The 24,070-nt window shown below is 49.3% G+C and overlaps 8 protein-coding genes across 8 annotated transcripts; 4 read left to right on the forward strand and 4 right to left on the reverse strand.

Annotated features, from left to right (window-relative positions):
* Window positions 1-1,412: 1,412 nt before the first annotated feature.
* M437DRAFT_28829 (uncharacterized protein) lies at window positions 1,413-2,093 on the forward strand (the record flags this gene model as incomplete). The annotated part of the gene is made up of 1 exon (XM_041019147.1): window positions 1,413-2,093. A coding segment is annotated over one exon (681 nt), but the record flags the coding sequence as incomplete, so codon positions are not given.
* A 1,023-nt stretch (window positions 2,094-3,116) lies between these two features.
* M437DRAFT_87984 (uncharacterized protein) lies at window positions 3,117-4,910 on the forward strand (the record flags this gene model as incomplete). Its single annotated transcript, XM_041028743.1, has 3 exons — window positions 3,117-4,142; window positions 4,197-4,289; window positions 4,341-4,910. The coding sequence occupies 3 exons, from the start codon at window positions 3,117-3,119 to the stop codon at window positions 4,908-4,910; spliced, it is 1,689 nt and encodes a 562-aa protein (XP_040876055.1).
* Window positions 4,911-7,143: 2,233 nt separating this feature from the next.
* M437DRAFT_69394 (uncharacterized protein) lies at window positions 7,144-8,076 on the reverse strand (the record flags this gene model as incomplete). Its single annotated transcript, XM_041025279.1, has 3 exons — window positions 7,144-7,277; window positions 7,498-7,872; window positions 7,989-8,076. The coding sequence occupies 3 exons, from the start codon at window positions 8,074-8,076 to the stop codon at window positions 7,144-7,146; spliced, it is 597 nt and encodes a 198-aa protein (XP_040876056.1).
* Window positions 8,077-11,167: 3,091 nt separating this feature from the next.
* On the forward strand, window positions 11,168-13,005 carry M437DRAFT_58087 (uncharacterized protein; the record flags this gene model as incomplete). Its single annotated transcript, XM_041023335.1, has 2 exons — window positions 11,168-11,315; window positions 11,429-13,005. Coding segments are annotated over 2 exons (1,725 nt in total), but the record flags the coding sequence as incomplete, so codon positions are not given.
* Window positions 13,006-15,244: 2,239 nt separating this feature from the next.
* On the reverse strand, window positions 15,245-17,487 carry M437DRAFT_58098 (uncharacterized protein; the record flags this gene model as incomplete). Its single annotated transcript, XM_041023338.1, has 6 exons — window positions 15,245-15,433; window positions 15,489-15,919; window positions 16,037-16,417; window positions 16,470-16,824; window positions 16,929-17,180; window positions 17,317-17,487. 6 exons carry the CDS (start codon window positions 17,485-17,487, stop codon window positions 15,245-15,247), a joined length of 1,779 nt encoding a protein of 592 aa, XP_040876058.1.
* A 784-nt stretch (window positions 17,488-18,271) lies between these two features.
* Window positions 18,272-18,999, reverse strand: M437DRAFT_87987 (glutathione S-transferase; the record flags this gene model as incomplete). Its single annotated transcript, XM_041028744.1, has 2 exons — window positions 18,272-18,644; window positions 18,698-18,999. The coding sequence occupies 2 exons, from the start codon at window positions 18,997-18,999 to the stop codon at window positions 18,272-18,274; spliced, it is 675 nt and encodes a 224-aa protein (XP_040876059.1).
* A 1,064-nt stretch (window positions 19,000-20,063) lies between these two features.
* M437DRAFT_57736 (uncharacterized protein) lies at window positions 20,064-20,756 on the reverse strand (the record flags this gene model as incomplete). The annotated part of the gene is made up of 1 exon (XM_041023270.1): window positions 20,064-20,756. The coding sequence occupies one exon, from the start codon at window positions 20,754-20,756 to the stop codon at window positions 20,064-20,066; it is 693 nt and encodes a 230-aa protein (XP_040876060.1).
* A 1,596-nt stretch (window positions 20,757-22,352) lies between these two features.
* Window positions 22,353-23,881, forward strand: M437DRAFT_78495 (uncharacterized protein; the record flags this gene model as incomplete). Its single annotated transcript, XM_041026996.1, has 2 exons — window positions 22,353-23,384; window positions 23,630-23,881. 2 exons carry the CDS (start codon window positions 22,353-22,355, stop codon window positions 23,879-23,881), a joined length of 1,284 nt encoding a protein of 427 aa, XP_040876061.1.
* Window positions 23,882-24,070: the final 189 nt, after the last annotated feature.

A 24,070-nucleotide genomic window follows, 5' to 3' on the forward strand; every position in this document is an offset into this window, starting at 1 on the left:
TCCCACAGGCACCGACTGTGACACTTGGTAGTTTGATGACCCGTTGACGCCGCTTCAAACACAACCCTGACCGCTGGACGGACAAGGTGAGTACACATACCTTTGTTTCGCTAATCTTCGCTTCTAGGCCTTTGAGACTGCGTTTCAAGTAAGAGCCCAATCACATTTTACCGAATACGATGCAAGACGTCCAATCCCCAAACCAAACCTCGAAAACAAATACAAGATCCGCGCTACCGTACCGATATCATTGCTCGAGACACGAACGAGTGCCGAAAACACGAAATCGCTATCCGTTATCCCGCAAACCCCCACGAAGAACGATCACGACTACGACCGAAAGGAAGAAGGGAAATATGCTTATTTAATGTCTCAAATGAAGTTGCTGAGCAACATTTGTTTTTCTCTTTCCATTATTTCACTATCTCAACGCCAATGAATATACGTTCGTGCAGATGCGATGCCAACCAAGTTTCGCTGTTCGCTGTCTGTGTATATTGCTTCTTTGCTTGCGTATGTCGCTGTCTTCTGTATTTGATTCTGATCATTACGCGTTTTGTTGTTCAAGTGTTCATGTCGTATACACAGTTCAAACGTGGCATCGCCGTGCTAGGCTTCGACGAATACAAAAGTGCGATTATCTTCCCTGCCACTTATCCAAATGCTTCAATATCCCAGAGTCAAATCGGAGATATATCAAAAAGTCGACGAACATGAGAACAGTTCAAGATCCTACGAAAATGAAGAGAATAGAGGTGAATTCATGCTGTCGAGGCTTGTATTGGGGGTGACCCTGTTTAGCGGGCGTGACCGATAGAGCAGTTGAAGGCCGACCCGACGATACGATCACATGCACATGATTCATCACGCAATCTGACACCCCTAATCTTCCCTCTACTTGTATACAAACTACCTTCAACATAAAGCATACTATACAACACAAAGTGCAAAATATGGAAACCATTCAACAGCAAGCAACTCCTCCGCCAGAGAAGTGCGAGAAGGCATCGCATCATCATCATGACCCCGCAACCTCCCAGCCACCGCGGGTAGCTGCAGGCAGCTACTCCGACTACCACCAACCACCTATGATATCAACAATTTCCCCTTTTGACCAACTCCCTTTGGAAATTCTCACGATCATCGCTCACGAGGTTGACGAACATGGTCGTAATGCTACGAAATCATTGCGATGTGTTTCGAAGAGATGTGCAGCCGTTTGTACCGGTCTGGTCTTCCGCAGCTCTACGCTGTTGCTGAGGCAGAAGAGTATCGATAATTTAAGCAGCCTGCTTGAGAAACCGGATTTATGTTCTGTCATGACGCAGCTTACGATCGATACAGCGGAGTATACGGATACTTGCATGGACACCTATGACTGGGAGTATCGTGACGAAGAGCTGCTGCTTTCCTTTCTGGCTGTTCTGAAGAAACTAGGACGGTTACGAAATTTACGGTCTGTGACGCTCAAATGCAGTAGCGAGTGTGTCGGTCCACAGCAACGACGGCACTGGTGGGCGAGAAATGTACCCGAGAGTATCAAGTTCAGGGCGGATGTGCTGCAAAGTCTTTTTGTTGGCTTGAATGCCAGTCATGCGACGCCGAAGCTGGAACACCTCTGCATCGAAAACCTACAAGGATGCGGGGATGAGATAATGGCTCGATCCAGAGACTTCCGCGCAGTCATGTCGCGTATTCGTAGGCTGGAGCTCCAAATCACCACTGAGGATGTTGATGGCGATGGCTCTTTGCCTGCAAACCTTGGTAAGAAAGAACTTCATTCGTTCTTTGGACAACGGCTTGTTCAAGAATGGCTTGAACCGGTGCGTAACAACTTGACACATTTGAAGCTCTACTCTCGAAACATGTATTTTGGATACCTTCCAAAATGTCATCTGCCCACCTTTTCAGCTCTGCGATCTCTGATGCTCGGAGGGATGAGTTTTAGCCACGATGAACAGTTGACTTGGATCTTGTCCCATGGCAATACTCTTGAAGAGCTTGTTCTTGACAATTGTCCTATTGTCATTGGCGTGCGAATACCGTCGACATTGGATGCGGACAATTACCCAATTGAACCATTGTTCAACTCGAGTGCCACAGGATCAATTCTTGCGCCATCAAGCTTCTTATATTCGGCACGATGGCATAATTACTTCTCTCGCTTTGCGACTGATTTGGTCAAGCTGCGATCCATACGCTGCGGCTTTGGTGATTGGTATGATAATACTTCATTTCCAAAATCCAAGGAACTTGGTATAGGACTCTGGGCGCAAAGATATCGAATCTTGGATGACGGAGAATGGAGGAAGCCGCGTTTTGGTGAAGATGGCTCCTACGATGGTAAATGGGATGATTCTCCAATGTATCCGGATTGTACAGACGAAGATTGGATCGCGTTGTGTGAGGTCAAGACCGCAATTGCATCAAGGCTTGGTGGCTAATATGATTTGTCCAAGTCTTGGCTTTGTGTTCAAGAGCTCGAGGTGTTCAATCACAAAAATCACGTACAAAAACTACTCCGAGTCGGTGTGGCCTCCACCTACCGCTCCGTAATCTAAGAAGCTAGTCGGAGCTGTGATCTTGGACCGTCACTTGTTGAGTGTTGTTCCGAGAGTTTTAATCACAATTGTCGGAGCTATGCCAGAGGCCATCGAAGCCCGATTCTGCTAACACTTTCACTCTCGTTCGGAGCGATACTTCCGATATTTTGTAAGGCCCAAACATTCCTTCGGGATACATTTGTTGATTCGACTACGTCTTTTTGACCCTAACCAAAGATCAATCTTCTCGACCCTTCCCTACTTGGCCTCGTTGCGTATATAAAGGAAGCCACCCTTATTGGAAGGAGCCAACAAAGCAACAAGCATAAATCAAACAATCTCGACATGACAGCTCTCCATTCACTAAAGTATAAGTAAACACTTTCACACCCGTCGAGTCGTTGCCCTGGTTGGCCTCGAGTTTTCACAACATCGCAATTTTCCGTAGGCCCATTGCTCTTCGCGCAGTTCATCCTCTATTAATAAGGTCAATCTTTGCGACAACTTCTCATCCATCGATCGACAACTCGAGCATCTCGATAAGCAAGCACACGGTCCAAGTCAGTACGCAGCATGGGTTCCTCCAAAGTCCCCACTCCCCTGGTCAACGATTGCGACATAGCCAGCAGTGAAGCCAAACCTGCCCAACCTTCAGATGACATGTTGCTCAGCATTGGACAGCAATTTGATGACATGCCTATGGATTTCGACTTCGGCCCAACTGCTCAAGAATTTGGAGCCTTGCAAGACTACTCCACTATCGAAGGTGTATCGACTGGATATGACTACAGCAGCAGCGACTTCATCATCAACAGCAACAACATAATCGGCAATGACATGGCCCATGGCAACCACTTCGATGGTAACTTCGAGGAAGTTGTCAACGCAAAAACGCCTGGATACTACAACATTGATGCTGAGACTGCAGGAAACCTCTCATCTGTCATCCACAACCCATCTCCAGCCCTCAGTGCCCACGACCACCAATCCTACGGCGCTCACACTCCTTTACAACCTGCTTTCGAAACTTATGATGCCAAGACCCCTTACGTCGCTCCTACTCCGTACACTTCCCCATATCACACATCCCCTGGCTACGCAGGCGGCGAGATTCCTGATCTCGACCTGGAGGACAATGGTACTCAGCCATCTGAGGACTTTGACCCTGGCCCGAGCCCTATGGAAGAAACGTTCCCCACTTCGAGACCTTCCACTCCTCCACCAACATCAGGTCCTACCAAGAAGACACCCACTCGTAAGGCCAAGAGCAAGGCAAAGGCAGCCATCGCCGGTAAGGAAGATGAAGACACTGATGAAGGACGCTCGATAATATCCACTCGTGCCAAGGGTAAGGGCAAGGCGAAGCAGCCAGTCATACTCGATGACGAAGAAGAGCTGGACGACAACGATGCAGAGACTCCTCATACATACTCTTCAACCAAGAGCAAGGGCCGCAAGAAAGCAGCTGCCCCCAAAACCCCCAAGACTCCCACCAGCACACCTTTTAGGAAGTCCAAGGCAGGCACCGCTACCAGAAAATCGACCAAGAAGACTCCAACTGTTGATATGAGCACTATGGGTCATCAGCGCATTCGCAAGGTAAATTCATCTATTGAATGAGATTGCAGAACATGTACTAAAACTAGTACCAAGGCACCCAAGGACGGTATTGCCCAAATCAAGCCCATCCCTCATTCTTTCGAAGAATGCGACGAAGCCGACCAAACCTTGATCACCATGCGTGATGTAAGTATCCATACTTCTATTCAGTCAACTTCCATCTCTAACGATTTGTAGGCTGGTCACACCTGGAACGAATGCAAAGCCCGCTACGCCGAACTCGAAGGCGTCACTCACGGCAACAGCACCATCCCCAACCGCTACGAACGCCTCAAAACCGCCTTCATCAACATGCGCGAAGAAGACAACCTGCGCCTCTTCAACATAAAAAAGAAACTTGAAGATGACTTTAACAGCAAGAAATGGGCTTTGATTGCTGCCGAAATCATCAAGGATGGTGGTGCAAAGTATGATCCTGATGACTTGAGACGTCGCTTCAAGCAGTTGATGGAGAAGAGTGGGTTTCCTGTTGAAGAAGGGTTGGCTAAAGAAGATGTTGATTTCAAAATTGATGGTGATGATGAGGGTGAGGAAGGGGAGTTTGGATCTCCTGTGCCTATGCGCAGACAACCAGAGATCACTTGGACAGGCGATGGAGATGAGGAAGAAGATGCTTTGGGAGGAGGTGAACAGGAAGATTATGAGGGTTCTTCATACCTTCAACACCACCGTCGGGATTCGCGCGAGTCTACTCACATGGATGTTGATGATGAGAACGATGAGGGTGGAGATGATCTTGCCTACTAGATCAAGAGGTCCACGCCATGTCTTCGATCGAATAGGTCTGCGAGTTAGTCAATTTGCCTATACATCTCGAGCAGGATAAGGCGTGCGAATCTAACGTTGCGCCTAGCAGCGCGGACGTTTTCTTACTGTAGTACAAGTTGATATCAATCGAAGAGGTCCGCGAATCGATTGTTCTGTCCTGCACATCTCTCACAGCATTCGTCAAGCAAATATAACATTGCGCCGAGCGGCGCGTCTCTATTTACTATAGTCCTCAAGCAAACCCTCATCGAAGAGGTCCCTGGACTGGTTTTTGTCACTCCAACCTACAGAAACAAGAATCAATAGCGCTATAGAAATGCACAATGTTGTTCGAAGTAGCGGTTTGATCCAGTGAGATCAAGCGTTCGTTTCTTGTTTCTCTAGACATTGTTGGATTTCCAAACTTCTTTGTGCATTTTTACCGGTGTGATTTTTGATGGTGGTTGTTTGGGGGAGCAGTCTAGTTCCCGTTTTCTCCTCTTGTCATTGTGTTCTTCATGTATGTCAGAATGCATAACTATTCAGAGATTTGAAGATATCCAGAGAGAACCGAGAATTGAGCTTGCTTCTGTAGACATGAGTGATTTTTATAAAAGTAATTGTGCACTCTTATAGTATTATTACAAGATGTACAGTGAGAGGAAATATCCCCCACCTAAGTGTGATGTTAAAGCAGACAATCATGATGGTTCGTCCATCCGATTTCGGCAAACAATTAATCTTTATTCCCATCTCCCTCCTTTTGCAAGCAAAGACCGAAAAAGTAAAATAGATGAAAGAGCCCTCTCAGATCCCGTACCCACCTTCCAATTTCAATCGCACCTCTTGTCGGTGTTGTCCATATTGATTTACTTTCAATCTATTTTACCTGGATGGGACAGGGAGTTGACATCTCCGCTTGTTTGTCCACGAGTCGTGCTTTTGAAGAATTTCGGCACTTGCCTTTTTTGCGCGTCTTTTGCTTTGTTTAGTGGTCACCGCCGCCCCGACGCCCCGCGGCAAAAGAAATGGGAAAGGGCTTGACCTGTCAGAAAACGTAGATGCTGCGGCAAGCGGGAAAAAGCGAAAAAGGAATGCAGAAGAATGTGCGAGGAAGGAAATCATGCAGGGTCAAAAGGAAGAAGACAGCGGGTTTCGCCGACGACATGTCCTCTCTGTACTGTACACAATCTACTTACCGTACCTTTGAAGATCGATTTTCCTTTAGATTGCTACTCCGAGTAGATACCGTACTCGTCTGCCGCATCCACATATTAAGCAACACACCTACTCGAGTGTAAAATCTCCTTATCTCACGTGGGCTGATTGAAATTTGGTCTCTGGCGAAGCTTCTTTTTTGACAACCACACAGCACGGGTGAGTGTGGATGAGTGTTGGCTGTAACATGAGTCGTCAGCCGCTTGACCACGCCTCTCTGTTGCCATGAATGCGACTCATGTTTGGCGGTCAATCACCAAGCGACATTTCAATAAACTTTTGGGCTGGAGAATGGCAAAACATTGGCGTGTGTCTTGTGTTTCGTGTGACTGGGTTGTGGAGAATGGCATGGACGACTGGTGGTAATTGAGATAATGATGGGGTTCGTAGCTGAAAGCTGAAGGTGTGGGTCGCGTCAGTCGATGACAAGATCGATGTGCTTTCGGGGTGAAGTCCGGGCCTGAGGAAGTCCTGTATATCATGGCTAAGAGAAAGGGAGAGAAGACTGCTTGCTGTGATCAAATTGTCAGCCATGGGGAGTAGGTGGAGGTAAAATGCATTGCATAGTCTCAGGCATGATTGCCTGCCGCGTGTCAGACTTGGTGGTGTACGTATAAACTCAATAGGCGAAGTTGAGCATTGTTGATGGTAACAGGCATGATCAAATCATCCATGCCAATCTATGCCTGAGTACTTGTAGCCAAATATCAAAGAAGAACAGCAAGTAACACGGACGTGAGAAAATGGTGGGTTGCAACTTGTGGATGGTCAGCAGCGGTCGTAAGAGAAACCGCGCAGGAAGAACGTCGGCAGAGCATCACCCCTGATCACCCCCAACTGCTTGCCTAGACCTATCTGACGCGCAACAGTGATGATGCTATCAAGTGGATATCACATCATGATCAAGTGAGACACTCGAACTTGCCAGATTGCAAATCCAAGGGCTGAACGAAGGATCAATGTACACGAAGGAGAGGCTGGTTTGTTTTTATTTGGAGGCCGGTTGGTCACCTGGTCAAGGTGTACAGGCGACGACTAGTCCAACGGCAGACTTGACTTGATATCCTGAGGCAGGGAGCTGAGAGACGCGAACAACAAATCTGACCAGCCTGCCGAGACACAAAAGTAAGTTAACCTTCTCCAGCATGTCTAGAACATGTTACTCAGATGCGACAACGTGAAAGTTGATAGATATCGTTGTTGGAGATGGAAGTGTTTCTAAGCGGGTAAGGATAGACAGATCTGAGCAGGGAGAAACATGCCTGACAGAGTTCATGTTCATGTGCGAGAGAAGACAAGACAGTCAGAGGGTTCTTCCCGAGTCTCAGAGACCGCGTGCGGACGAGCTGGCCGTGAGACCAAGACATACCTTCGCATCTAAGACAAATTAACCACTCGCTGTAACTGCTTGAGATTGTAGCCATTGGTGACTCAAGCTGGAAACGGACAGCGGAGTGAAGACCAGCCTCCTCGGGCGACTCTGCTTCGTGCGTACGAGTGGACTCTGTCGCGACTCGCGCTGTGTCCCCGCTCGACTGAGACAAAGCGTTGGATGATTCGCTGACTGGCTCACCGTAGCGAAGTGCGACCGTTAGCGAGCTCTTTGAGTATTCCTCGCGATGGTCACGAGAGAGTATTGGCTGTAACGGTCGCTCAAGAAAAGTATGGTAGATATCCGGGAGGCCTTCGGGGTCAACGGACGCGTAAACGGGGCGCGAAGAGGGGGTGAAAGAGAGATAGAGTTCTGGAAACAAAGAGAAGAAGCATGAGGCTCGCGATGGTACAAACTTTGAGTTGATCCGAAGTACCCATGACCTTTTTGCATAACTTACCCGAGTACGAGTATATGCACTGACTTACCTTTTGGCAGCAAGTTAATTGACTGCCTCTGCTGAGATGCGATATCCTTCTTACCAAGAAACACAACCGCTGCAATTGCTGATAACATTACTTTTGTCAGTATGCCGTTGAATCAGTAGCTAGCATTCAAATCCCTGAGACAGAAACTCCACAGGAAGGATCAAAAATCAGTCGATAGGCTGAATTGCTTGCGGCTCCTCCGAAGGATAGGTACATCGCCAAGGTCCTGGTGCAATTGGAGCTGCTATCCCGATCCGACAAAGTGTGTCCAGAATGAAAGTCGTTGTATGTATAGTGGAGCAATGACAGACTCCGTTGGCCAGAAGTCATTAGCCTAGATGGGTATACGCGTGACTGGCCAAAAGGCTCATCACGTTTTCTAGCAAAGTATGAGCAGAATTGCTATACACGTGCCGAAGTAGAGGCGCGGTTTTCAATAGAGCTGCTCATAATCCATAGTAGCAGTCAAATATTTGCGATATAGGTATTGGAGCAAACGTATGCAGTGGAAGATGTCGTGCAGGACGCCAATGAATCCCGACGGTAGGGCATCGGCACCGTTTTTATGTCAGACGTTGTTATAATGCAAAAACGGTGGTATCGATATTGGCTCTCGTGTAGAAGAATCAGAAGAAGCCGCAGAAGAACGGACGAACCTATCACCAATCAATATCGATAGGAAGGATTGCAACGGCCATTCTTAGGTGCTATCGAAGACCGTTTGGCGCATACAATGACAGTTGTAATTGCGAAACAAGTGCGCGATTCATGAAAGGATGGCTTCAATCCGGCGTTTGCATGGCGCTCTTGATAACTTGCAAGAGTCGATGCCTGTTTGCGATATCATGCAAGGTTGAAGACTGGGAAATGAGAAAGGAAATAAAAAAGGAGAAGGTCGTGTAAAGTTGCGATCGGCCAAGATGAGGTAGAAGCCCAGTGCGTGCATGTTGCTTACGTCGCAGGCAGATTTGGACACAGTCGACGGTTGAAATTTGGATTTGTGGAGATACCAGCTAGAAGAAACCGGTAGGACGAAGCGGTCGATCTCGTCCCGTTTGGGACGCTTTAGAGTAGATCGGCGCCGAAGCGGCAAAGCTACCGCCACACAGCCTCTGGCACCAAACCTCTTCCATCTTCAATTCTCCTTGCTGGCTCCTTGGCCAGTGTCAGAGGCAAGGGTCAAAGAAAAAAGCACTCAGGGTTCTTTGCGGCGGATGAACCGTGCAGATCGCTGTACTGTATGCAGGAACCAGCGCATCCACAGCATCTGTTTCCCACTTTTTGTCGTCGCCGCTGGACGAGGCGTGCAGATGCCGCTGCTGTGCGCTGCTCCAGAGTCCAGCGGCCGCGTCAAGCAAGGTCCGTCCACTCGAGTCGTCAATTGCAGACGCGTTGGCTTGTCAAGGTCAATGGCAGATGCTAGGTTCTTTGGCCAAGCGAAAAAGTCGCTTTCTTTTGGGCCGACCGACCAATCCCGTTTGTCCGCCAACGAACCACATCTGATATAGCTAATGACCAGAGCGCGCGGCCGTTGGCGCTCGCGCCCGAGAATGGCCGAGGGTTGTGTCAACAGCCAACGCCGTGGTCCTTTTCTGTATATTGCGAAAGCACTACTTGCAGCTTTTTGAAGTGGCCGTTGACAGGTCGAAACCGTCGTGATAAAGTTGCTTAAGGTTTCTGTTGGAATGCAAGGGCAGACCGGCGCACCGGCGCGCGCGCGCGCAAAAGCCCAGGACCCGGAATAGGCGGCGCCCACAGGAACCTGTGCTGCTACTCCTCTCCTGGCTCTAGCGTTCCATCTGTCACCGGTTAGAACGATTTGCGGGAGCTGCTCCAAGCTCCCGTCATCCACTCAGCGGTCGATGATGCGCTCCCAATGGCTTCCACAAAAATGCACTGATACCGTTCGGGGCCCTTCTTTTTAACATATCATTATCCCTCCTCTCCGCCTAACCCTCCTCTCTCTACCCGACTCGCTGCCCTCACCCCTCTTGTGTGCAGCTATCCCAGGACCTGGCAACGGGAGGCGCACTCCTACTAACCACAGCAGCAGCAACCTCTCTCTCCACATATCTCAAGAGAGTCACGCCCCACGCTGTCAACCAACCTTTTTCCAAATCGCACCTGCCTTTTGCGAGACCAGTTGAAACACCTTGACTCAGATTCGGATCACGGCTGCGTGCATAGCGACCCAATCATCCATACTTTCAGCTACTTCCTATTCGACCTTGCATATACTTGGATGGCCAACTTTTAGCCAATAATAATCTATCAACCCAGAGACATCAAACTAATACACACGCCCCCACATATCACTGTCTTCATCTTGTGCATACACTGTCGCACATAATACCAAAGGACCGGATCCATTCAGCCTCTACTTGAAATAATGTGAGTGCTATCCTGGATGTCGGGACATACTTCTTCACTCTCCTTGCATGCTTGCAACGGCGCCGACAGACTTGATCAATTGTGAAAAAAGCTAATCGCATGCAAGCCTAGACTTTAATATTCGTCGCGCCATCCGGTTCACTCCAGCTCGACCATTTCTTTGTCCACGCGAAACGATAGTGAGTATTTCCTTCTTCACTAGCTGGGTCACCTCTAGCTCCATCACATATGTTGTCTTGAAAACATTGCCCAACATCGTCAGAATCAGAACGGGAACTTACCTTAGCCGTGTATCCAGAACCTTGGGACCATCTTCGGAAGACACCTGCAATCTCCTGCGAACGCCCTCGCCGAGTATTATCATCGACAATCCTTCCAACTTCAGCTGGACTGTCTCTTTTAATAATTCTATAGCGAGACCTGGCTGGATCTACGGACTGCATCTAGTTTTTGGCTCGCATATCCATTAATCATCCAGCACTCAATTCTGCGCGTGCAAGCCATCGACGGGTTCTTGCTTTATCACTCCAGCAAAAGCGTTCGTCAGGTTTCTGATTCCGAGCCCACCTGACGCAAGTCGACCTTCGTCGCGGTGTGCATTCTTGAGGTCGCTCCGTGCCTCATTTTGACTCTCTTCTCCGCTGCTTTGCAAACCTGGCGGTCAGCACTCTTATGCGCCTGCAGGTTCGTCGACCATCTCTTCTTCCTCAATTATTCCTGCCGTAGCATTTTATCCTGACATTTCATTCCTTCCTTCGCAGACTCCTCCACAACTGAGAGCTGCGCCTGTCATTGTCGACGAAGAATCAGCCATTCCAGAGTCAGTCATTGTTGCCTGTCAGGAGGCCCAAAAGGGTGGTCTCCTGGCCTCTTCGAACTACGGTAACCTACTCGCATCAATGTCTGGTTACGAAAAACCTCCAGCCTATGGCTACGGTAAGTTTTTGATGTTATTGGTGCTCCCAAAAGAGACTCTCGGCCGCTTAACGGATCTACCCGAGGTCGCGAGGCTTTATCATGGCTCAGATGACTGACCAGTACCGAACTAGGCTACGGCATTGCCACACGACCTGATCAGGCACCTGGCTATCCTGCATACAACCAATCACAGTTCAATCTCTCCTACTCAAATTCCCACGCGCAGGTCCCATCTGGCCTCCCAGATGCTGCTCAAATTCCCCTGCTCACCGAAGAGTCATACCAATCTCATGACTCTTCTTATGCTCAACAAAATGCATCATCTTATCCTTCTTACATGGCTGCTGGATCCCGTACCTTGCCTGAAATCGTCTCGGCTACGCCACAACGAGGCCCTGCAGGCGGTAGATTTATTATCTACATGAACGCCACTGAGGACCTGGCAAGCAACGGAGTCTCGTTCATTGTATCTTTCGGTACCAAACGCTGCGAAGGTCGTCTTACCACCTTGCCCGGTTCAGGTCCGCAACCAAACTTTGCCGTTATTGTCGACGTTCCTCCATTCGAGGCTACTGCATCATCCAACACTGTAGTCACCATCTATCTTGAGATGGTAGACAGTGACAAGCAAGCCCTGAACGTGCCTGTCGAGGTTGGACAGTACACATATACCGACGCGACCCCTTACGCCATCTCGAGTCCATCGCAAGGCAGCACGCGCAAGAGGAAAATGTCAGAAGACGCTCAGTCGCCGAACAAGCGCCCTTCGTCGCAGAACCTCCGCGACTCTCCTCTTCACAATCCTGCCGAAGTCAAGTACTCGCCGCCCTCGTCCACCATGGTTGACCCGTACTCTTCTCGTCCTCCGACTTCTTCCAGCGCAATCTCGTACGCTCGTTCTTTCAACGCTCCTGCACCTACCCAGTATTCGCAGAACTTGCAACAGGCGCCTACGTACAGACTAGCTCCCACGCCCATCGGTATGCCTCAGCCCCAGCCCTTCAACTCATACCCTTCGACATACATGACCAGTGACCGAACAGCACCGACTGCTCAGGTCACCAACGTCTCGTCGAGCGGTGCCAATCCACCCCTCATCCGCACCACTGCTTTGCAGCCGTCGCCTACTGGCATGTCACCGAGTCAGCCTTTCAACCCATATGCCATGTACCCATCCAACATCAAGGCTGTCCTCAAGCTGGAGGGCGACCTGAATGGCATGGCAAATGATTGGAATGCAGACGAAGTTGCTGCAAGACGTCGTATTGTGCGCTTCCGTCGCAGTCAGAATGGTAGTGTCATTTCTGCTTCCTTCCAGCCCGTCACGCCTGAGGAACATGCGCAAGCGCCTGGCTGCATCTACGTCAACTGCATCTGGTGGGAAGAGGAGAACGGCTGCTATATTACCAGTGTTGATACTATTCAACTATTGGAGTCGCTGGTCGCTGTCCGCTTTACTGTCGAAGAGAAGAACCGTATCCGTCGCAACCTTGAAGGGTTCAGACCTCAAACAGTGTCGAAGACCAAGGCTAAATGCGAGGAGTTCTTCAAGATTATCATGGGTTTCCCAAGCCCCAAGCCACGCAATATCGAGAAGGATGTCAAGGTCTTCCCCTGGAGAATTCTTGCCGGTGCTCTCAAGAAGATCATTGGCAAATACGTAAGTTTTACAATTTTGTTATATCTGCATCTGTATCCTCTGAACTAACATGATGCCAGTCTGCAAGTTACTCCTCAACCGCTGGCGCCCTTCCTTCACCAAGTTCGGTCGCACCACCCAGACATCAGCTGCACAGCTCATCCCCTCCTTCGGTCACAAACAACACTTCCATGTCATTCCCTACTAGCATGACTGCAACGAGCATGCCCATGCATCAGTCAAACCTATCAGCAGGTATGGGGGCCATGTCAGCTGGACTTGGCGACTCACGCCTCATGATGCAGCAACAGCAGCAGCCGCATACACAGCAGCAGCAACAATCCCAACATCAATACCAGCCGCAACATCATTATCAGAACCAGCAGCCATCACTACAGCAAACTCATACTCAAGGTCCTCAGTCTGGAGTCGGATGGCATCAGCCATCAGCTCATTACACGACCGAGCCTGTCGTCGCGAACCGCACAGGTAGCATAGATTTTGCTACACTGTGGGAGACTACCAACCCACAGGCACCTCAGGGCCACCAGCAGCAGCGCATCCCATCCATCAGTCAGTCGTTGCCTCACCTATGGCCGCAGCAGGACTGGAAAGATTATCGCACGACGCAAGCATAGGCGTGATCGACTTTTGATTTGAGCAGCTTGTTTACCCATGCATCTTGCGGAGTTTCAAGTCTTGCATGCATGAGGGAGAGTCATGTGGCTCAACGGCGCTAACAACTTCGGATTCTTTTACACCCCATTTGCTATTTCCTGTTTTTCCTTGGCGTTCGGCGCCCTGGTGCTTGGTCACACTTGCAGGTGATCATGGGGGCTTGTGACTGCCCTTTCTGCGGACCACACGCCTTGAAGACATCATCCACCAACAATGCTTCTGTGTCGCCTTGCTCGTTATCACTGGACGCAAGCATCATTGACGGCGCATTTGAGGATTTTCTGGTTCGCTCGTCACAGCACATCACATCTTTCGGAGTCTTTTTAAAATTACACCTTTGCGACTAGATTTCAAAGGCATGTCTCTCACGAGACTGGCGGGCGTTTTGATACCACTCTGTTCAGTTTTCACCTGCCTGGCGTTTCCTTTCCATCCACCATCACAGCACACCTACAACAAACCATTATTAATCCACCACTACACTTTACACTTAATAAAAATCAATACGCAAAGACAAACAGGCTTGGCTGGGACGGTGCATCTGGGCGTTTTCTTTTCTTATTCTTCTTCTCTTTTTTCTACAAGGGTGTCATTTTTCGGCTTGCTTGAGATACCCCCTTTTACTCTGACTTCTTATACCATACCCTCGCTTTGCAATCACTTTTTCTTTTTTTCGTCTTGCTTTAGATAGGACCAATAACCAATACTAGGAGCCGCAAGTGGATCGGCTCGACTTTTCCTGATCTTTTATTCCCTTGTACTTCTTTGCCTCTATGTGACAATGTATGTAAGAAACGCCTTTTGCAAGATTTCCGAATCGCAAAATCACTTACCTATTTTCCTATCTTCCCAATCTTCTTTTTTAAAAAAGGCGAAAGATGTGGCATGTAGTCAACTTTGAGCCTTGTGGACACCACACGGCACGGGGAGGCTTGCAAAAAGAACCTCATCGTGCATGCATGTAAGACAAAAGCCAATCCAAGGCCCGAACCCAAAATATTTGCTGCTGAGTCGGCGGGTTTTTGCGTGGTTCGATGGATGCATCGAGGCTGGGAATGGGCGTGCGTGCGTGGATGGGTGGGAAACGCGGGCCGCTTCCCGTAACCTTCCCTATAAATGTGCGTGATAAGGAATTAGATCAACAATACCGTCGTCTTATACGTTGTATGAGGGGTGAAAGAGAGGAAGGGAGGGCATGGAAGCAAGATAGAGGAGGTGTAGAGAGGGAAAAGAGGAATGGGTGGATAAGGGGTAGAGTTGCGATAGTAGAGAAAGGATTGAGGGTTTTTTTTTACCTTGGAGGCTTTTCGCCACGAATTTGGCAAGTAAGCAAGAACGGAAAGAAGCGAATCTCAAGCATTCCATCGGGACAGATGCTCTCGGGTAAAAGAAAGACGAAGAGAGAGAGAAAAAAAAAGAGGGCTTGAAATATACAGAATAAGACAACACAGACCTCTCAACAACATAAGACAGAGCAGCAAAGTACTAGCTACAGTATCTCGCCTCAGAAGGATGTATATACATATACATATATATATATATATATATATATGCAAAGGGAAAATTATTATTACAGAAAAAGAGAAAACAAAGAGGGGGACTATACATATACACATATTCTTCAGACGGTTCAGATGGTGACATGCTCGTATGCAGTGAGCAATGCGCCATGTCTGTGCTTATTCATCTCTTGAGATCCGCCTTGTCGCTGCAGGACTTCAATCATACGACGCACTGCTTCTTTGCACTTTGTGAAGAGCTGGTCTTTCGAGTTGGTCTCGTTAGCTGGTAGGGTGGCCAGAAGATCAGTCATCGTTAGCTGCAATAGAATGTCAGTTCAAACCTTCGATCATGGTGATAGAGCAATAACTTACAGCTTCTTCGAAAGCTCGGTGTTGGAAAACCCACCAAACGCCAGCATCACCCTGGAAAAAGTCATCGAGCTTGAAGTAAGCCCAAATGGCTTCGTGGGCTGCTTCTAGTGCGCCGCGGAAGTTGAGCTCTACTCCCACCTCTGCATCTTCGAACGCTTGGATGATCATCAAACAGTGGTAGTAATTGCTTGTGAAAAACAAGTTTTGGCGAACCGCTCTACCGCTATGCTGAGCCATCTGCCGCAGAGTTTCATAGTCCGAAGTCGTAAGGAATGACGGAGCAGACTTCCAGATTTCGCGGAAAGAGTTGACCAATGTTGTTTTTGCGCGGGCGTTCTTGGCTATCGGAATGGACAGAGAAACTGGAGAGCAGAGGTTTTCCTGGACTTTGAGTGCCAGCCGCCACAGTGACTTTACGTATAGGACATCTGCTTTGTCGACGTCTTCGGTGATTCTTTGATGTGGCAGAATGGGTGGCTCGGGCTGTTTGGGTTGATCCTGTGGAGGTGCGATAACGCTTATGCTCATGAGATTCTCGATGCGAGCACTGCTGCCTGTGTATCTGGTCGAATCTTGAGCTTCAACCTCTGTCTCATTGGTCAAAGAGTCAATTGACACATCGCTATGAGTGGCTGTCGGCGGCAGCTTGAGAAGCACAGTAAGGAATGTGTCTTGATGGAGAATGGCCTGCCAAAACCTCCTTCGCGTGTGCTTCTCCACAGGTGAGATGTTTGGCAGGATGATATCAGGGTCGCGATGAAGTCTCAGTGCGTAGGCCTGTCGTACAATAATTCCTGACCAAGCGTATGCATCTGATGCATGGTTGTCATTCATTAAGAAATAGCACAACAGGATCTGAGCACCTAGAGCTCTCAGAGATGACCTATTGAGGTAAGAGTAGATGCGAAGTGCCTGATTGGCAGCGGAAGCTGTCTCTGAGTCAGGAAGTTGATCCGGTTCGTTGCTAGTAATCAGACTTACCCAGAAATTCGGCACTTGAACTCTTCGCGTCATAGCTTGCAAGATCTATAAACTGCGTACCCATAGCATAAAGAGCAAAGTGCAAAGCAATCAAATCGGCATCGGCGGTTTCGCGTTCCTTCTCCGGCAAGGCCCAGAACCGCTCGTATGCCACGTAAAAGGTTCGTCGATGTAGAAAAGGATACACAGGAGCCACGCATTCAAAGTACTTGGCGATTAAGATGTCGGCCTGCTGCTTGCTTGGTAGCACTGCAAGGACCTCAGGTAAACCGCCTTGACATGTCCAGTAGTTTGTGAATGGGTGAGATGATCCAATGCCAAAAATGTTAGATGGTGTTTGTTTCGAGAAGGGAACCTGTGATTGCAAAAAAGGCGAACCAAATCCAACAGAAGTTTCGCGCGGCGAGCGATGATGGAACTTGGAGAACAAATCAGTCCTCACTTGTTTTATGGCAGTACTGGCTGGGGAAGATGAGGAGCCATCGAAAGAGCCATTGAGTTTTCTCTTGGCTGGTGGTGGCTTGACCATATGTTTTTGCTTATCAGGTCCGTTGTCTTTCTGGCTTTGGCGGATGTCAGCATATACATCTTGCCTCCCCTTCTTGATGTATCTAGATACCTTGCATCAGCTATCAGATTAGCAACGTGAGTGTATCTACAAGTCGATTGCCGTTTGATGCAAGCCAAGCACCCCGGACGTCCTCGGTCACACTGTGAGTGGATAGTTAGCATATATTTAGCATATATTGCTGGTCATAGCCGATTTTCGCAGGAAATGCAAGATCGTTTTGATGTTCATAAGATGCATCGCCGTGATGAAAGCAAGAAAGATTGAGAGACAACCTACCTTAGTCTTGCGCTCGACACATTCTTCGCAGCTCAGCGTAGGCTTGTTACGCTTCTGCTTAGGTTTCGTGCGTTCACCATCAGGCGTGGATGTCTTTGCATCGCGAGCTGGTGACTCGCTAGCACTAGCTGGAGGCGGTAGACGTGATGGCGCAAAGGCGTTGACAGGCATCACCGGTACGGATCCGTAAGCTGCAGCATGGTATGGCGACTGTTGAGCAAACTGTTGCACTGGCGGGAGGTGAGGTGGTTGATGTGATGGAAAATCAGACGGCAACCCCGACATTCTTTCCTGCCGACTCGGGTTCCTGCAGTCTTCTTCCTTGAACCCCACGCCGATTATTGCGCGTTCGTGTGGGATAGAACGAGGAGGTGGAGCGATCTGCGTTTTTCGAGACTTGTTTCTTGGTGGAAATAATCTGGTAACAAGCTATGTGAACGAGCCTCCGGGAATAGAGGAAGAACGCGACTTGTCAAAGACATCCGGGGCGACCGAGGATGTCATGACTTCTGAGAGCGAAAAAAAGCCAAGCCCTTTTTCCCAACATCCTCGGACCCGTTTGCCATGTTGTTGAAACAAGCAAAACACTAACGAACCTAAAGATGGCCAGCCTCTACCCGATGATGCCGACAGGATGCATTTGGCGATAGACACAGGAAGCATTCAGAATCCCACGGAGACGGGATTCAGGGCTTGAAGGGGGCAGAGTTATTTTCGGGAGTTGCGACAAGCGCGGCACTTCGAGAAGCTGGGGAAATGCAGCAGCTGGAAGGAGTAAGATCCGAGGTCGGCGCCTCAAGAGATACTGTACTGTATGCATCATATTGAAACCATGACAAAAGCAGTTCTCGAACGTGATGAAAAAACTGGAACTGAATGGGATATTGGGGTATACATTTCTGGCAGACTGCCTTGCGCTTTTAAGCTAGATCATTCGGGTCTCGTAATTGACCATTTATTTCTGGAAGTTGGCCTCTCTCTCCTTCTTCATCTCTTGTGTAGCAGGACGGTTCGAGATTCTCTGCCACCAAGCCCAGTAGTGAGGCAGCTCCTTCTCAACCTCGGCGTGGAAAGCATCGCTCTGCTCTCCGAAAATGAAGGGCAAGAGCATCTGCCAAGGGATGAACGACAGATCGGCGTAGGTGTACTTGTCACCAACAAGGTATTCGGTGCCCTGTTGCTTGAGATGCTTGTCCAAGACTGTGAGCACACGCTTGATCTCCTTGCTGTATCTTTCAATTGCTGAGTCGATCTTAGTCTCGTGGTAGATGTTGAACCAGACGCGCTGGCCGAAGTAAGGGCCCTGTCCGGAAACTTGGAAGTGAAGCCTGAGCGTAGTGTTAGTCGGGATCTGTGGCAGATCAGGTTCATGCCAGCTTACCATTGCTTCAACAAGTACTTCTCGGGGCTGGAAGTGTATGTGAACTTGTTCTCCTTGTCGTACTGCTCGATGAGGTACTCGACAATGGCACCAGACTCCCACAGGGTGATGCCGGTGTTGGGGTCCTCAATGGTAGGTGTTCTTCCGTTGACACAGAGCTTCTCGTACTCGGGCTTCTTGAGGTCAGGGAAGTCCCAGAGCTTGTGCTCGTAAGGAAGGCCAAGCTCCTTCATAGCCAGAACGACCTTCCAGGGGTTGGGACCGCCAGCGTGGCCGTGGATAAGGATAGGCTTGAGAGACATGGTTGTGAGTGTAGTGACGATGAGGAGGTGTGAAAGGGAGAAAGTCGATTGGAATGGTCAAACTAGACGTGGCTACCCCAATTGACTTTATATATCCTCGAGACCTTTCCAGCTAGGGGCAACATTGCCTCTTGCCCCACCCATTGTTCATCGAAGCTTCCATGATGTCGCTGCGGGAAGCGGGAGAACAGCTTCGGGGTTCGGTGTTATTCGGCGTGCTGCTTAGAAACGCATACTCGTATTTACCCCTCGTGAGATTTCTATCGGCCTGTTGTCCAACGGCTCAGGCCACTGAAAGCGTCTGAATAGAAGCGGTGTGCGTTGTATGACAGGTTCAATGGCTCGGAGGCACAAATATCACAATGATGGTCGCATCTGATCCTTCAAGGTACACGATCTGAGTGGGGCTGGTGACAAAACAACACTGCGGGGTAGCTCGAGCTTTAGTAAGCCGAGAGATGACAGTAAATTAAGCATAATTAAGTGAAATTATTAGATGGTTCTCGAACTGGGTATCTCGCAACAACAAAGGAAGAAGGACAGGCAGTCAGAAGCACCGTCATGACCGTAATTCATAAATCATCATTTGGCGCCCATGGTCGCCATGTTGTTCCAGTAGTCCCAGAGACCGCGCGATTCAAGCTGCCCTCTGTCTTTGCGGCGACGAAGAGCCTCCACGTATGACAAGCTTCTTTGGTTTCTTTCTTGAGGGGCTTTCTGCGTCTCCGTTGACGTTGTTTGGTTCGACTCTTTCTCCCGTGGCCGGACTCTTGGCAATGGTTCTGCTGGTTCCGTTGAATCGTCGGACTCCGTATCCGTTTTCTCGTCGAGTTGAGTCTGGTGGTGTGGGTAACTCGGATTCTCGCTCTGAGGACTCTCCAGAAGTGCGTCTTCGTTCTCCATCGGTGAATCGCTCCGCGCCTGCGTCTGCAGAGAATGATCTTCGTCGTCTGGAAGGGATTGGCGTCAACTTGGATGCAGGACCTTGAACTCATTATTATCCGAGTTCTGTGGATTGAATGACAGAAGCAGGAGTTGAGAATTGGGCAAGAAAAGACTTGGGGCTAAGTACCTTTACCTTTGCCATTTTGACGTGGTGTAGAGTCCTCGTGGTATGCAGCCTGGTCGCCATCTGTTGGATCGTCAAACAGTATGCCCCCAGTGCCTTCCTTGATAGCGTTGACCATGTCGACTGCAAAATCAGGGTTGTCTTTGAAGCAGTTTCGATAGCTTTCAGCATTCTTCTCACTGTCTGGATCCATGATCTGTCGCGCGGCAATCTGGGCCATGAGTTTTCTGAAAGGCGAACCCACTGGAGAGCTGCGGTAAATCTCGTTGATCTCTTCGGCGTCGGGTACGAGTTGAGCTTCAAGCAAGCCTTGTCTGTAGCGATCGATGGACTCGTTCCTCAAGATTGGAAGATCGAACTTGTTGCAGAGCAGATACAGCTTGTGGCAGGCTACAGAGTAGTCGTATTTCTTCTCGTCCGTCATGTCGGACGTGTCGTCCAATGTTCCTTGATACAGCCATTTTACGAGCAGCTCGAAACCAGCGGGGTCTTGGTCGGGTAGTTCAAGCTCAGACCTCGAAGAGGGTTTAGACGTCTTGCTAGCGAGGAACTCGGATTCGAAGTATGGCGAATGGTGACATAGCAGGTTGCGATGCAGCGACCAATGCCGACGCTCTTCACCGACGTAAAAGTCGATGGTTGGACCAGAGAGGAGCCTTTTCCACAAAGTCTTAGCTTCGTCAGGCATTTGCGCCAACAGAAAACAAGTAGACAGCGGTTAAGCGCAAGCAGTGCAGTGTAGTGAAACGTACTCGGCAAAGGTCTTTGCAGTGATCTCGCTGACGTTAGCTCTGGCCATGCGAAGTACTACGGGCGCGTTGTTGGCATACGCAAAGTCGCGCGAGTAGATTGGCGGGAGGTATCGATAAACTTGCTGAAGCGCTTGTTCAGACCATGAACCCATGCAGTGGAGCGAGTTTTAAGTAGAGTTGATAGGAGGTAAGGAAGCGAATCATGGCATTCCACGGACGACACAAAGGATTGGAAAGGGGGGCACGAAGGAGTTGGAAGTTGCGAAAGGGAGGGCTCCGTCATCATTGAGGGGGTGACAAGCTTTCGGGACATCCTGCTCGACCTCCCGTTTCCCGCTGTCAATTTTGCGCCATCGCGATAGTCATCTCGGAAGTGGTTTTTGGCGATCATCGCCGAAACATGAAAGCGCATTGCTTGACACACACACTCTCTCCTGTCCGATAGAAATGATATCGGGCCGCTCGAAAGCACTGCCCCAAATGCAGGTTGTAAGTTGTTGGTGTTGGTTGCACGCCATCCAATCAAGTTGATATGACGCGTGATCTTGGCATTTACGCGCCCTCTCAAAGCCTGCTGCCTCGCGACGTCGAAACTTATAACCTCCCATCGACGAGCATGAGTTGGTGAGTTGTCCATTCGTTTCGCTTCTATCGCTTCTATAGCCTCTGACCGACACGCATTCTAGGTGAAATCCCCTTTCCTTCATCCTTCGAGTCAGGGCTGCTCTTCAAAAGCCCGGTCGGGTGGCTGGGGTAGGTTGAAGTCTGGTCCAAAGCTGCTTGCGCGTCGACCAGCAAGATAGTAGTGTTCGGAGGCAGGCCATCATTTCGAAGTCCAGTCGCACTCTCTCGGGTGCTTCTGGGGTCTGTAGGGTCCAGTAGCCGGTCGTTGACTGTGGCCACAAACCACATCTCAACGTGCAGGTCAGCTTTGATCTGTCAGGGACTGGATGCCGCCTGCGGAGCGATTACTCTTGCTGGGCCGCCTTGCTTGTATCTCTGGCGAGTCAGGGCTGCTCTTCAAAAGCCCGGTTGGGTGGTTGGGGTAGGTTGAGGTCTGCTTCAGAGCTGCTTGAGCGTTGACTAGCAAGATGGGGGAGTTTTCGAAGGCAGGCCATCATTTCGAAGTCCAGTTGCACTCTTTCGAACGCTTCTGGGGTCTGTAGGGTCCAGTCGCCGGTCATTGAGTGGGGTTACAAACCAAACTTCAATGAGCAGATCAGCCGGTGATCTGTAGGGGCTGGAAGCCGGCTTCGTTACGATCACTCTTGCTAGTCCGCCTTGCCTTTGTATCTCTGGCGAGTCAGGGCTGCTCTCAAAGCCCGGGTGGGAGGGTTCTGCGCTTTGTGCGTGGGGTTCTCATTCTTACTAACTTTCTTGATTGCGTTTTTGTACTTGCCCTGGCTGACAAGTGTTGTTACGTAGTCATTTCGTACCCAATGGAATCGAGTATCCTTCCCTTCAAAACGCTTGCTAAAGTTTATCATGTACATCCTCAAAATGATTCAGCGCTACACCAATTTACTCTGGATATGGTTCTCGAAGGAAGCTTGTTCCATTGTAAGCTCAGCACGCCTGCACGCTCAATCGATGCTGCCAACGAGATCAGAAAGACTGCCGTGTATCTCTTCCTTGATGCAAGCCATGTTCAAAGCCTAGAGATCTGCGACAATGAGGAAGAAGTCATTCCGTCTTGTGTCAGGAGCGCTTTCATCAAGCAAGGATCGAGTACAACGGCAGACGAACTTGTGAGCATTCGCTTTGTTCTCAAAGATCATGCAACCTTCGTCGCACCTGATTCACTGTTACAAAAGAGACCGTCTATGATCGAGGACATCGAGGCCTTGTGGCGAATATGTCGACTCGACACATTCAAGGTCTACGTGTCGTCCAAGGCTGTCAGCACAAGACATATATTGGCTCTCAGCAACTCATTAGCCAGAGGCATGAAGCCTACACCCGAGGACGTCATCAACAGCATATATCTTAAGCCGGTCAACAGCAAGATTGTCACGTCCCTCAATGACCTTTGGACACTGAATCGACCTGAAAATCCACCTCCCTATGACCTCTCAACGAGTCTAGGAGCCATCGACAGTGATCCGACAAGTCAATCGGACTCCAGAGTTATAAGCAGCTCTAGAAAACATGGCAAGAGACGGATAGCATCACCTGTATCACGTCAAACGCCTTCTAAGCGACAATTGTTGACGGAGAAAGCTGTGCCAGAACCTTGGGAACTGGCGTTCGCAGCTCTCAGTGCAGAATTTGCAATCCTACGTGAACAAGTACAGCAGCTCCAGCGGGCTCCTGTAGTTGATGCTGGAACACAGACCGACTCGTTCGTGGATCATGCACCTGAGTCTTGCTCAGTCCCTGACCCGCATTACTCATCACCAAGCCAGGCCAGCACGGTTGAGAACAGTATCGAGGACCGTCTTCTGATGGTCGAAGACAGCATTCTCGAGGAACAGTTACGGAGAGCGTTGTCAGATGAAAAGCTCGAGAACACCGAGAAGCAGCTGGCATTGCTAGATGAAAAGCTCGAGAACACCGACAAGCAGGTACGTATGCAAGAATACCATGAATCGACAACAACGAGATGGTGTCCCATCTCTCCCACTTTCTCGTTGCAGTAGGGTTTCAAAGAGCTGGAGGTGTGCACGAAGGATGTCTTTGGTCGAGTGGCACTAGAACCTATATCCACGCCTTCTCAATTCTTGATAGCACGCTGCAATGCGGCAGAGCCGACTGCTTTGGAGCTGCATATCACCTTTGAACCAGACAAACACTGACTTTACTACTTCAGATACGGCAGGAGCTTGACCTCGAGTGCTCTGGGTTGAAAACCGCCGTCGAGCTCCTCAATTCTCGCCATGACGAGCTTCAACAAGAGTTCAAAGAAGATATTGATACGCAAAAATTGGATCTACAGGTCAAGTTGGAAGAGTTTATTGATGATCGACTGGAAAATGTTGAGGAGGCTGTCAAGCACGATGTCAGGGTGGCGTTCGAGAATGCATCTTACAAAGTCGACGTAGATCTCGGGTGGTTGGAATAGTTGCATCATCTACAATAGTAAGGCCATGTGAAATCTTTCAGCTATCTTGACCATACCTTCTATAGTGAACAGTGTGCCGCTGCCCAAGCGTGCTTGCATTGGAAGGAGCAACGAGCAGCCGCTACAAAATTGGCTCAATCATCAGCTGTAACCATCACAACTACATACCATTCTAAATATCGAGTCCAT

The sequence above is a fragment of the Aureobasidium melanogenum genome, assembly GCF_000721775.1.
Source record: "Aureobasidium melanogenum CBS 110374 unplaced genomic scaffold scaffold_27, whole genome shotgun sequence".
In the NCBI taxonomy this organism is placed as follows: domain Eukaryota; kingdom Fungi; phylum Ascomycota; class Dothideomycetes; order Dothideales; family Saccotheciaceae; genus Aureobasidium; species Aureobasidium melanogenum.